Source organism: Merops nubicus, unplaced genomic scaffold (genome assembly GCF_000691845.1).
Source record: "Merops nubicus isolate BGI_N331 unplaced genomic scaffold, ASM69184v1 scaffold19656, whole genome shotgun sequence".
Classification (NCBI taxonomy): domain Eukaryota; kingdom Metazoa; phylum Chordata; class Aves; order Coraciiformes; family Meropidae; genus Merops; species Merops nubicus.
The window spans coordinates 2,639-16,368 of NW_008614620.1; the positions used below are offsets into that span (position 1 = coordinate 2,639).

The 13,730-nt window shown below is 43.0% G+C and overlaps 2 protein-coding genes across 2 annotated transcripts in view; one reads left to right on the forward strand and one right to left on the reverse strand.

Moving 5' to 3' along the window:
* LOC103774864 (RH-like protein) overlaps positions 1-8,608 on the forward strand; it is an 8,852-nt gene extending 244 nt beyond the window's left edge. The window contains exons 2-10 of the mRNA XM_008942299.1: positions 1,103-1,289; positions 1,489-1,639; positions 2,316-2,457; positions 5,097-5,257; positions 5,549-5,686; positions 5,923-6,053; positions 6,710-6,789; positions 7,918-7,991; positions 8,582-8,608. Of these exons, the coding sequence (XP_008940547.1) occupies positions 1,103-1,289; positions 1,489-1,639; positions 2,316-2,457; positions 5,097-5,257; positions 5,549-5,686; positions 5,923-6,053; positions 6,710-6,789; positions 7,918-7,991; positions 8,582-8,608 (1,091 nt within the window). The remainder of the gene's footprint in view (positions 1-1,102; positions 1,290-1,488; positions 1,640-2,315; positions 2,458-5,096; positions 5,258-5,548; positions 5,687-5,922; positions 6,054-6,709; positions 6,790-7,917; positions 7,992-8,581) is intronic.
* Positions 8,609-11,068: 2,460 nt separating this feature from the next.
* On the reverse strand, positions 11,069-13,530 carry TMEM50A (transmembrane protein 50A). The gene is made up of 6 exons (XM_008942300.1): positions 13,420-13,530; positions 12,906-13,018; positions 12,354-12,421; positions 12,079-12,171; positions 11,527-11,587; positions 11,069-11,260 (listed from the first exon to the last, which is right to left on the reverse strand). Exons 1-6 carry the CDS (start codon positions 13,510-13,512, stop codon positions 11,215-11,217), a joined length of 474 nt encoding a protein of 157 aa, XP_008940548.1. The 5' UTR covers positions 13,513-13,530; the 3' UTR covers positions 11,069-11,214.
* Positions 13,531-13,730: the final 200 nt, after the last annotated feature.

Here is a 13,730-nt window from a genome sequence, read left to right on the forward strand (position 1 = left end):
AGGGTGGTGTATTTGTAGGCTGTTTTTACAGCACCATAAGTACCCTGCCTTGCCACAAATGGTGTGGGTTTATTTATGTCCAAGCTGTGACAATGAATGAAGAGGGAAGTGATACTAAATCCTCTTGTGGGTCTGTTTTCTGCTGCCTGTTCGTGGTGATCTTGGCTCCAATGAAACTTCTGAGGGCAGACGCTGCTCCGCGCTCGGTGCCCACCTCTGGGAGGTCTCTCAGAGGGGTTGTGCTGCAATGGAGGAATTCAGGCTGGTGGTATTTTCCATTTGAATGCTTCATGTAAATAAATGAAGTGAATCCAGTGGAATTAGGGGTTTAAATATGTTCTGGAGATGTATTTTGTGCGTGGATCAAAGGAATGCATTAGCAGCTTATGCTACAGTGTGCAATGTATTTACAATAGCCTCATGGTGTTGTGTCACCCTCCCTGTTTTATAGCTCAGAAAATGAGATCTACTTCCTAGCAGTTTGATATTGTGCTGTAAGTACAGACTGGCACAAACAGATGGCAACAGAACTGTCAGTGTGACACTTCCAGGCCTTCAGATCCAAGAGTTTCCACTTTGGACAGCCTCTACCTCTTATGCAATAGTGCTGGTTTCCACAGTTAACTCTTCCTGCTGCTATTTCTTTTCCTTTTCCTGAGATGAGGACATGGTACAGGTTTCTCTTTGTAACTCTTTTCTTCCCTAATGCCTCTAAGGAATGATCAGCACTAATTCACAATAACTCTCCCTGAAAAGTCCAACTTCAGCTCTTCAAATTCACCTCAGGAAAAAGAGATGTCTGAATTTCGTTGCTAAATGCACTTGCTTTCTGTTATGCTTTTTGAGCCCTCAGCCCCCATCTTATGGCATCCACTCTGGTCACTTGGTAAAAATAAATTCAAGGTCAAGGGTGTTATTTTTCTCATTACTTATAGATTGGAAAGAGCTCTGGAATTTTTTACAAGCCCTAAATAGTAATGGCACCTGCATATTTATCTGAAGGCTTCTTAGTTAATTGTGGGGTTTAATTTATTTTTTTTAACCAGAAACCAGCCCGCATGAATAATTTCACTGCTCTCTTGGTCTTTTCTGTGTCATGCAGTTTTTCAAGATGTCCACCACATGGTGATTTTTGGATTTGGCTTTTTCCTGATGTTTCTGAGAAGATATGGGTTTAGCAGTGCTGGATTCAACCTCCTGATGGTTGTGCTTGGTGTCCAGTTGTCCGTGCTGATAGAAGGTTTATTGGCTTTCATTCTTAACGAGGAGCATGATATGGAGCTGAGAAGGTAATTAGCTGGTGTTAGAACTGGAATAAGTGGTGGTTGCTCTTTGTGGAGGACAGTGCCTTGTGTGCAAATGGGCACGTTCTCATTTGCAGACATTTTAGAAGGTTTGGGGGTTTAAGTACATTTTGCTGCCTGGTGTTTTTTATTTGGCCCTGGTGTGGTCCTGATACAGAATTTATTTTCTTTATTTTTATTGCAGTATAACAAAAGGTGTTTTGAGCATGACTGCTGTGGTCATCTCCACTGGAGCTGTTCTTGGGAAGATGAATCCTGTGCAGTTGACTCTGATGACAGTTGCAGAGATAATGCTTTTCCATGTGAACAGATGGATAAACCAGAGATTCCTGCTGGTACTGTAGTACAATTTCCAAGCACAGGGGGGAAAATTTCACTGGGACTTTGTAATTATGTTGCCTTCTGGTGGCTTGTTAGTGCTCTGCTGACAGCACAGCAGTGTGTGTTACCTCCTCTCAGTTAGATTATGACAATGTTTTCATTCAAAGATGAAAGCTGACCTTGGAACTGCACTTACTGAACTCCAAACCCTGGATACTCTCTGTGTGTATCATTTGCTGTGTCTATATTCTTGGCCTTAAAGGGTGAGATGAGCTGATGGAATGGGATGTAAAGCACCTGCCTTTGCTCGTGCCCTGGCCATCCCCAACATGTGAATGAAAGTCTTGACTTATACTAAAAATAGTTGGCTTTAAACTTCACCCCATCCCAGGGTTAGTTCCATCTGGAAGGTTTCCAATGTGGGTGGTACACCAGCCCAGTCTGGAGAGTAAAAACCACCTTTAACGTGCAATGTGAACATCCCCCAAATTCCCTCTGTGTAGATTGTGTGTTTATGAGCTGCATTGGATTCAGATAAGTTAATCTCACATAAATAACTCATGCATAAACCAAGGGACTGTGAAAATAAATTGCTTATAGGGAGGTTACATGAGCAACTGTATCAGGAACTGCATCAAAGACTTTCTGTGGCCTGTAATAAACCACAAATTTGATTTTCTGTTGATACAGCTTCCAGAGAATGTCAACATGATGCATGTTCACCTGTTTGGAGCCTACTTTGGGCTGGCAGTGTCCTCACGTTTCCCTGTGCCCTCTCCAAGGTCTGACAAGAATGCAAGTACCCCAAAGTCAGTCTTACTGTCCATGTTGGGTAAGGCATTTACTTAACATCTCAGTGACAAGAAGAATGGGACTCTGAGGGAGGTTTTGGGTGGCTGGCCACAGCACACTGAAGCTTTTGCATCCCAGATGCAGGTCTGGCTGCAGGCAGGCATTAAAAACTGCTGCTGTCCTTGTTTGTGGGTTCTGACAGTGAGTTGGTGGGTCTCAGCATGTTCCCTACCAGGCATGTAAGCCACTCCTGCAACTCCTGTGGCTTACTTTGCTTTTGTCAGGCTCAGCATAAAGGCTGTGCCAGGTTAACCCTCTGCCAGCTAAGCTGTCCCCTTTGGCCTTCTGTAGGCACATTGGTAAGGGGCCAAGGTGCCAACGTTGAGGTTGTTACTTGTATTTGAGGAGTGCTTACAGTTCCCAGCTGGAGCCAAGGCTCAGTTTTGTCTGCAAGGTGCTGTGCAGAGATAGAAAAGGGCAGTCCCTGCCTAGTAATGTAAATGAAAAGATAAAAGCCTGATGAAGGGTGGGGAATATGATACAGGCAGGCACATGAGGGAGAATCTGAGTAATGATAGGCTGAACCTATGGGAGTTCCAGTCCTTTTCTTAAAGAAACAGTTTGGTTTCTTCGTTATCATGGCTTCTCTTCTGCCATCAGCTCAACTAAGTTCTTTCTGCAGAGGCCCACAGAGTCTGATTCTTGGTCAGTCTTCACCCAGTTGAGGGAAAATGCTCTTTGGAGACCCAGCCCTGGAGTTCTTGCTTGGCTAGAGGATTCAAGGAGATTGCTGTTCTGATCTAACTCATCAAGGCACTGTTAAGCCTTCATTATAATTTTGGTGCAGCTTGCTACAACCAAGTGTTTGCTATCTGGAGTAACTGTGTTCCCATGGCTTGAATAATTTCTGAGGTAATGTGGGTAGAAAGGAGCAACTGAGCAGGGAAATTTCTCATAGCTCCTCTTTGCATCCTGCTCCTGAGGGCTGTGTGAAGGGTGCTGAGGTATCTACCTGTACTGGAACTCCTATTGTGACTGTTTTATTTCCATAGCTGAGCAGATACTCATAAGAATGCTTCAGTGGCATTAATAGATTGTTAAATATTTTTTTTAATTAACTCCCTAACTAATCAATGAGAATAAGATAGTCATAGTATGGATTATTCCACCAGTCCACACTGCTGCCATAGGTTTTTCTTTTTACTAACTCACGACCTAATCAATGGGAATAAGATGGTCATAGTATGGATCATTCCCCCAGTCCACACTGCTGCCATAGGTTTTGAATTGCCAAAGTGGCTCCCCCTGCCCAAGAGACAACTGAAAGGGTGAAAATTACCAATGAAAATTTGATTTCAAGAAGCCAAGATAAGCTCCTAAAAAAGCAGTAGCTGGTTTTAACCATTGTGTTTTGTGGTGGCAATGCCTGGGTCACTTCATTGAATTGAACAAGAACACTCCAAATTTTTGCAGGTGTACTGCACAAGGGTCTGGTACATCTGTGGTCCAAAGAAAAAAACATTAGCTATGAGAGTTGACTGGAGAGCAAAAATAATGACTGGACAAGGCAAAATAAGCTGTTGGTTTATGTGTCCTCTGTGCACTGGGAGCTGTGGGCAAACTGGGGAGCACCAACTGCCATGTGTGGTCCACCTGGCTGTGGGTGTGAGGCCACCTCCTTCCCTCTGCTGGCTGGACTTTGGTCTGTGCCTGTGGATCCTGCCAAGCAGCAAACTCCCTGGAGAGAGGCTGAGGTTCCTAAATGCTGACAGTCAGGGCCCAGGTCACAGAAGCAGAAGAATGTGTTTTCTTTCCTGTTGTGAGTAAAGCCTGTGTGCACATGGAGGTGTGACACTGCAGTGATCTTACAGGAGGCAAGTGAATGGTTCTTCTGGACTCGGGTAGCAGGGAACAGCAGTTTAGTAGATGGCTCCTTCACAAACAAGAAGAAAGCTAAGCTGAGCATAGCTGAGTTGGGTGGAGCATGGTCACCTCAGCTCCAGCTCTTGTCTTTAGCCCTGTGCTGGAGTAATCCAAGCAGAGGTAGAGAGGATTCTGTTCTTGTGATCCAGTTCATCCTCTTTTTTCTCTTCAAACCCTGTCAGGAGGCAAGACAACCCATACCAGTCATACTGGCAGCCAAGGTACCACACATTCCCCAGGGCACTTTGGGTTCCTTTGTAGTTACTTCACCGTGTGAGCTGTTTTCCTCCTTGGCTTGCTTTCATTCTCTCTTGCAACTGGTTTTGAACAGATATTCTGCAGCTGAATGAAAAAGAGCAGAAATTTTGGGCAAGGAGCAAGCCCCAGGTGCTTGTGCAGAACAGGCAGGATGCTGATTGTTTGGAAATCAATGATAGAATTATTCCTCTTTGCATCTGAACCAATGGTTAAGGGGATAATAGAACAAAGCTGATGTTGAAGGTGTTCAGCTCTGTGAAGGACCAGCCAGATGCCAGCAGAGCTGTGCCTTGGCTGTTTGACACTGGGGCAGGATGTCTCTGGGGAGGTGTTGGTGTAGCAGGTAACTCTCAGGGCTGTTTGCACAGTGAATTGTCCTTTGTTTACAAAGTGGGAATTGTAGTGAGTACCAAACGTGGGCTGGAGCCCTCCAGAGACAGCCAGGGATGGAGTCATGGTTCAGAGCAGGTAATGACAGTCACTTGCTTTGTCTCCTAGGTACTCTCTTTCTCTGGGTCTTCTGGCCCAGCTTCAATTCTGTGCTAGCTGAGCTAGACAAGAGCAGAGCCATCTGCAACACCTACTTTGCCCTTGCTGTGAGTGCTGTCACTGCCTTCGTGTTGTCTGTTCTGACCACAAAGGATGGAAAATTCAAAATGGTGAGAAACAAGAGAAAATCACTGTGTGGAGAAGATACTTTACAGTTACTCTCAGTAACACTCTGAAAGTGTGATAGCTCTCGAGTCAAAACCAGTCCAGGTTTTCAGCCTGACAGTCCTCAGGAGCCTCCTGAGCAGAGGGCTGAAGCTGTAACTTCAATATTATGTTCTCAGTTTGTAATTTCAACTAGACAGAGGCCCAAATTCACCCTAAAGAGATGGCACTTGCATGAGACTAGCAATCTAGGATAGTGAATTCTCACTCCCTGTTTCTGTTGGTCCATTTGACAGGCCCATATCCAGAGTGCAGTGCTGGCTGGAGGGGTTGCTGTTGGTTACACAGCCCACAGTATCGAGCATCCTTGGATTGCAATGATTTTGGGTCTGCTTGCCAGTGTGATAACCATATTAGGATCTCACTGTTTACAGGTAATACTCAAAACCTGAAACTGTTTTTTGTATAAGCTGTAGAAACTTTTCCAGTGTAGAATTCCTCAAGGAAAATCTCTCTTTCAAAGAGATTAAAGCTAAGAAACCATAAAGTCTTTTGAGCAGAGTGCAGGATTGCAATCTGCAAGACCAACATTTATTTTCTAGGTTTGCAACAGACAATATGCTGTCACACTGTGTTTTGGTGTATCACTTAAATCTTTTCTTCTTCTCAGGGATGCCTGTATCCTGTTCTCAAAATTCATGATACCTCTGGAGTTCATTCCACTTTTGGCTTGCCTGGTGTGCTTGGAGCCCTTGCCCAGGTCATTCTCTTAGTAATACAAAACTGGACTACTCCACCAAGGTACAAAAATTCTTGCTATAAAGTAATAAGCTTGGCTAATCATTATTGTATTATGCCTTGAGAAGAGTTCTCATACATGCAGAAAGCCTGAATGTCATCACAGATAAATCATTTTATACCAGATAAACTGAGATAATCTCTGAAGTCCAAAAAAGTCAGTAAAAGATTTTCAGAGTTGAGCAGACTTTGGATCAAAACTTTAACATTAGTTTTGGGTCCTGTTTTCTGCCTCCCCTTTTGTTTGGTGTTAAATACAGTAGACACAGGAGATGAAGGCTGGGGGTGTGCATCATTCCAAGACTCATTTTGGCTTTTGTGATGTGTTTTGGGGAGCTTTGTTTGCTAATACAGGGCAGGGAGAGCAGAAACAGGCATTTGTCTTTGAATGAGGCTTTAACTCTGAGTCAGGGGCAAGAATGCCAGTTTGGACTAAAGCCAGTCTGGACACTGAACTGGAAAACAGACCTGGGGAGATGTAAAAGCTGAAGAGCTCCATTAAGGATATTCTCCATCTGCAGCTGCAGAGAGATTTGAGAATAACAGAGTTTTTATGAGAGGTTTTGATGTAAAATGCTGTGTAGATACAGATACAGGTTCAGTCACAGTCCTAATGCCAGGTTCAGCAACTGTAAAAGGCAAAATGCTTTGCTTTTCAGTCTGCCTGAGTTGGTCTTGGAGTATGTTGGTGCCTTCTGCCTGACCATCAATGTTGCCTTGCTAACAGGTTTGATTACAGGTCAGTATTGAATGTTTCTGTGATATCTTCCTCAATTCCTGGGGCCGAGGGGTCTGTCATCTTCCCACCCCTGCCATCACAGCAGCACAACCCTTTACAGGAAAGGAGTTGAAACTCCCAGTGTAACTGGGGCTCTGAAGTGTGTTTCCATGGGTAAATTATTTGTAGACAAAGCCATGGGAAACATGAATGCCAGGACTCTTCAAAGCTGATGTTTTGAAAAGAAATGTGTTCAACATCAATAACTAGCACCATTCTTTCATTGGTGAAGTTCATTGTAACAGATGCTTCACAGCTGCCTTCACATTTCAGACAGGAGATGTGTGAGGATTAAAATATTTTTAAATTTGGGTCTTGTCTTAGTGACAGAAAATGCTATCTAGAGCTTGTGTCTTTTTAGGCCAGTTGGTATAAAGCTGCCAAGTTTCACAGAAGTCAGGAGCTCTCTTGCATCAGCCCAGCACGAGGCCTTTGATCACTGCTGGGTTGGGATCCTCGGGGCCCACGTGGCTCCCATGTGACAATCTGGTCTCTGGCAGCTGCTGCTTTTCTCTAGCTGTTAGTTCTGTCTTGAATAAAAGAGAAAGGGCAGATGGAAATTGCTGTGAGATATACTCTAAAGTGATTCTTTGTGCTTGAATTGATCTGAAACTTCTGCATTACCTGAAGCATAGTTAAGCAGTTGAGCTAATCAAGCAGATTTTAAAAAAAAAAAAAAAAAAAATCAGCTAAAATAATCAAACCTTCAGTGTTCAACTCATTGTTTAAAAATCTAGATGTTCCCATCTGAAATCCCAAGCTAGCAGTGCTGATCAGCCTGATTGCTTTAAATACACAGGCATTTTTCATGCAAGAGGTTAATAGTTTTGGATGTATTTTCCTAGCAGGCTCTTTAATGGGGCTTTACCTAGAATAATTAGTTTTTAAGAATGCCAGCCTTGATCCTAGCAAGCTTTTCTCATTGTATTTGAGGTCAGCTTGAGTCGAGGGGCTCTGCTGAAGCATTTAGCCCTGAATTTGGATTTTGATGTGTTACATTTGGTTGTGTGTGAAAACTCCAGTCACACACAATCTTTCCCTTTCCTGATGTATATATTTATATTGGATATCTATTTTTTTTACAAATAGGTTTCATCTTAAACCTCAAACTGTTTAAGACCATCCCTGTAACAAAGTACTTTGAAGACCAGTTTTATTGGGAGGTAAGTTGCAATGTAAAATTAACTCAGTGGGAGTACCTATAGGACCTTGATGAAGAACTCTCAGTATCTGAGTTAAAAAGGGGGTGATTCCATTTTGCAGTATGTTTTGGATACCTTCTTTGCAATGAATGAACTGTTCCCACAGTAGATTCAGAGGCTGAACATGACAAATGGCAGCAGTCTTCAGTGAGGATTGTCAGAGGGTTGAGCAAGAAATGATCTTCTTGTCACCTGGACTGAATCTCAGGTGCTCAGACATCCTCAGGGATGGACACCCTGCCTGCCATGCTTCAGGCACAGGCCCCAAGGAGACCTGAGCAGCATCTAAGAGGGATTTTTAGAAGCCAGTGAGTGGAATGGAAGGTGCTTTTTATGAAAGGAGACCAAGCCTCCTGGCCTTCATGGGAGCAGAGCAGCTGCTCAGTCTGATGCCCAAACACAGGCCTGGGGCACCTTTCAGTGCTGAATGTGTTGCTGTATCTGAATTACAGAAAAAAGAAATACATGCAAATGAACTTCTTAAGATTTTTCCATAGCCTTTTTCCATTGAGGTATAAAAGGTTCTGACAGAAGAATGTTTGTCTTCACAGTTTCCCCATTTGGCTGTTGGATTTTGAACAGAGGAACCCAGATGACAGATGTGACCAAGATGAGATTTCCCTGTTTGTCACGAGAGAAGATGAATAGCTGTGATGAGTCAAAAGAGCACAGAAGTGTCAATTCTCAGGCTCAGAAAAGCCATCCCAATGAGCACACAAAAAATTAGAAATAAACTGTTCTAGTTATTCTAGAAAGATACAGGGTGTAAATTTCCAGATGCAAACTTCCAACGCATTTTGCTTTTCTGCTTTGTTGGTCTTACCTTCAATATTTTTTGTAGGATATGTACAAAAAAAGTTGGCTGCATTCACTGCTGTAATGGCTGATCAATCAAAACGCTTGGAAACTTGAAACCCATTTTAGCTCCCAAGTTAGAAAGCCAAAATAGATATTTTAAAGTCTAATTTTTCAAGGAGTACATACTCATTCTTAGCTAACGAAGTGTTACAGTACTTGTTTTTAAGCTAAATTAATTCTATTGAAGGCTTTGCTAAGCAAGGATTTGATGAGTGAGCTGGATCAGGTCCAGAACTCTGCATCTTGTCAGACTGAACTCCTCGAGTTATCTGACTGCTCAAAGAAAAATCTCTCCTGGCTTGGCTCACACTGGCTCTTTGGAAGGTCAGATGGCCACAAGTTAAATCGTTCTGCTTGTAGACAGTGCCCCAAATAAATCAATGGTGTTTAGTCACATTTAAGAGTTGGCAGCAGACCACTGTGCTGGGCCAGCCTGCACCACCACGGGGGCAGCTGCCTCAAGGGCTCTGGCTGCCCTAAAGGTGTGGACAATGGGGGAAGCTGAGGGAAGAGTCCTTGGTCCTGCCTGCTACCAAGCAAAGGTCCCATTTCTGAAGTTTTTTACCCTGAGACAAGCAGGGCTTTGTTGAGTGTGCAAGGCCCTGGTCAAGCTGAGGATTCTCTGTAAGTGAGCCTATGTTTTTAAGTGGGTTGTGAGCATCAAGTGTTTTTTTCTAATTAGTTGACATAGAACTCCTTCAAAAATGCTTGCCTAATAAAAAGTCAAAGTGTGATTGGTTTTAGTTATTCAGCACACTTGCTTAAAAATGAAGTAATGAGGAAAAATCTATCATTGCAGACCAGGGGTGAGTCCTTTGATGCTGGCTGCAGCAGTGCGTGCTGACATCCATTCAGTAAGGATTAAGCAAAGCAGATCACTAGAATTAAAGTGCAAGATAGGTTTCAAGTGATGAAAAATCACTGGGAGAAGGGCCAGTTTTTTGTCATTTCCAGGTCACAAACCTGCTGAGTTTATCAGCTGCCTACAGCTTCCACCAGCCAACGGTGACATCCAGCCCAGACACCACTTACAGTCTCATTACAGAATCACAGACTGGTTTGGGTTGAAGGGACCTTTCAAGGTCATCTGGTCCAACCCCCCTGCAGGGACAGGGACATCTGCAGCTAGAGCAGGGTGCTCAGAGCCCCGGCCAACCTCCCCTGGGATGGTTCCAGGGATGGGGCAGCGACCACCTCTCAAGGCAGCCTGGGCCAGGGGCTCACCACTCTCAGCTCCTCTCTAGTCTAAATCTCCCTCTTTTAGTTTAGACCTATTATCTCAGAGTTAACACACTGCCACCTGTGTAATTTTGTAATTCAAGCTCAGCTTGTGCACTTCTTTAACTTTCCAGCAATAATTTTGGCCACACAAAGGGCTGTTTTCTAGCAGAGTGCTTTAAGGAATATGTAATTCCCTTTCTTTTCCCCAGGTCTCTTTTGTCATTGATTTCTTGAGCATTTCTGGGTGAATGGACAGGAAAGGGCAGATGGAGGATCAAAATTCTCCCTGTTAATTCCCTTTCTTTTCCCCAGATCTCTTTTGTCATTGATTTCTTGAGCAACTAGCCTGGGTGAATGGACAGGAAAAGGCAGATGGAGGATCAAAATTCTCCCTGGTGGTGTCTGTTCCTGGTCTAAGGAGTGCTCTTAGCCAAAGTGAGAACTCTGATCTCTTTATTTTTTTACAGTGGTTAGAAAATAGTTGACAGGAAGCTTTGGGGATGAGCCACTACATAAATTGTGTCTCCACAGTCATCCACAGCAACAGTGAGTTGTTACTCAGCTGAGACTTCCTCAATATTGCCATAGGGTGAGTTAAATATTCAGGAAGGTGGGGGAAAAATAATCCCAGAGAAGCCTAGTTCTATATTTTGGAAAAAAATCACACACAGTTAAGTTTTGAAATTGAAGAAATGGTTATATTGTTCAGATACAGGAAAGGTTTAATAAATATATGTTAAAAAGTTGTTTCAAAGCATTTTCAGTTAAGTCTTGGATTGTAAGTAACATCATAGAAAGAGCTGGTTAGATACATCCAATTTTCCACTATTCTATTGACTTGTAGCAAACATGATACTGTAGAAGTGACTGCCCTGTTACCTGGAGCAACCTGACGTTTGTCAACAACAGGTACAACATGGAAATCAACACACAGGAGTAAAAAAATGAACCAGGGTAGAACCAGAATTTTTAGCACTATGTTTGACGTTTTCCTTGTTTTATCTGCAGACACAACTCGAGGTCACCCTTTACAAAATGGCTTTACAAAACTTGGGGAGTGTGCAGTTAAAAAACCAGCACGGCCGGTGTGGTGCCAGGGGCATGTTCACTGCCACAAATCCTCCGTGCGCCCAAACTTGAAGACCAGTCCTCTGTTTGAAACAGGAAAAAAAAGGACATAAATACATATTTCAGCAAATAAAATACCTCCTATTTTAAATACATGATTGCAGGGAGCAAGTCATAGTATTTGTAAATTCAGTTCCTGGTCCTGGCTAGATCCCAGAGACCTTTACCAGCAGTTTATTCACCCATGTCTAATTAAACAAGGCTTAAAATCAGACAAATTACATCAAGATTTGTTTTTTATCATTAAAAACAAATGAGGTAAGAAACAAATAAAGGAAGATAGTCTTACCCAAAAAAGATGAATGCATTCTGGAAAAACACAGCTATTCCAGGGTATACGACTGGTTTTTCTAGAAAAGAAAAAAAATCTCCATCAATTTTTTGGAAGTCCTTTTCAAGTCATTTTCTCTGACATTTCAGAAATGTTAAACTGCACCATGTCATCAAAGATACCCAGTTTCATTTAAATGAGTTTAATATATAGGCTCTGGGAGCAATTTGCACAAAATCAATGATTTTTATTCTGGAAATAAGTGTTCCCCCAGGGAATTATTCCCACATAGCTGCAGCAGTTTAATTGTATCAGGTGTTCCCAGGTGTCCAGGACCTGGGTTTCTAGTGAGGATGGTCTGAAGTTTGTGACTTAGAAGCAGATAAAATCCACCCCAATAACAGCAGGTAGCATGGAATGGTGATGTGTAAAAAAAAATAGGAAAGCTCTGCCTACCTAGAAACTATCTAAAAATGAGTTCTGAAATTCAATAGTCATTTAAAATACTTTAAGCTTTCAAAAATGGATCAGGTAAGATCCATTTCAGGTAAGCTCCATGCTTTATCTTACCTTTAACAACATAGCCTCCAAAAAGGATCCACATGGAAGCAATGAGTGATCCAAAAGCCATCATAAAACCAATGAACAGCCAGATCCGAGCACCTGGAAAGAGACATCAGGGGGATTCTGAGCCTGTGTCTGAGCACAGACACTTGTTGCTTCCCTCACACACCAGAGCTGTACAGATACACAACATGCACACCAGCACAGCTCCAACAACTCTTCCAAGGAAGACTCAAAGGCTTCCCAGAGCTGCTGCTGTACAGCAGCCCATGCCACTGTACCTGTCTGTCCCAGGCAGCCTTCGCTGTAACTGTCACCCCGCACTTGTCCGTTGGACACCGCGTTGATCCTGCACCAGCAGAACAGGAGAAACTGGGGTAAGCACAGGTAAACCACGACCAAAGAGTTACCAGAACAACAGAACCTTCCCTAGAACCTATATAAAAAGGATGATGTTGTGGGCTTTGTTTTTTTTAAAAGAGGGACAAAGCCAAAACTTACTATGCAGTTCTCCAAAGACTAAGATTTAGTAGAGAACCTTCTCTAGAACCTATATAAAAAGGATGATATTGTGGGCTTTGTTTTTTTTAAGAGGGACAAAGCCAAAACTTACTAAGCAGTTCTCCAAAGACTAAGATTTAGTACTACACACTTAATTTTAATAAAATATTTCCTTACTATAAATATCAAAGAATCTAAACAAGCTATTAGAGGTACTCAGTAACCTGATTTGTTATTCTCAGCCGTCTCCATTTAAAGACTATATGTTCTTTTATTAATTGTACAAAATAAGATCTAGGACTGCATACCTCTGATCAAGGAATTACACTTACATCAGGAATGCAATAGTGGCTATAACCCCACAAGCATGGTATGAATGGTTGAAGTCTTCCATTTTAGGGTATTTTACAGCTGCATCTATGATTATCCACCAACCTGTAAAAAACTATTTTAAAAGGAAAAAAAGCACGGTAGCTTAAAATACGGATAATAAAGCTTTTAACAATATATAAGATCACTCTAGAAAAATAATGTCAATATATAAAATCGTCCTTACAGTCTGCAAAACAGTCAGCTGACAGCACAGCTAGTTTTGCTATCAACTTAGGAACAGCATTAAATGCAAAGCCAGATTTACCTACTCTCAATAGTTATTACACGGGTAGAAGCTGCAAAACTTCAGTGACACATGGCTGTAAGCACCCAGAACAGGTTTTGTTGGGAGCTCTGCTGCTACGTACCAGGACAACGTGTATCCCTGTTCTTCCTTTTGCTTACGAAGTGCTAATTTTGACCTCACTGATGGCTGACTACATCCAGAAAGCCCAAAAGGGAAACCGTACGTACCAGCACTCCTGCAGCAACAGAAGCAATCGTGTTTCGCTTCTCTCCCCAGTCAACGCACTCCGAGCACCTCAAGCTCTCAAGAAACCCAGACATTTTTCACCGCTCTGAGGGGCTGCAGAAGGAAAAAGGGACCTTTCTTTCCAAGAGGAAACCCCTCACGCATCGAGAGCTACGCGCATCGCGCAAGGGAGACTAAAACTGCTACGCGCTCCCTGAAAACCCCACAGCCAGGGCCCCTTCCCGAGGGACGCGGGCGCCGAGCAGCTGATGGAGCGCCCCCGCCCACACCCCCAGCCCCGGGACACCGCCGG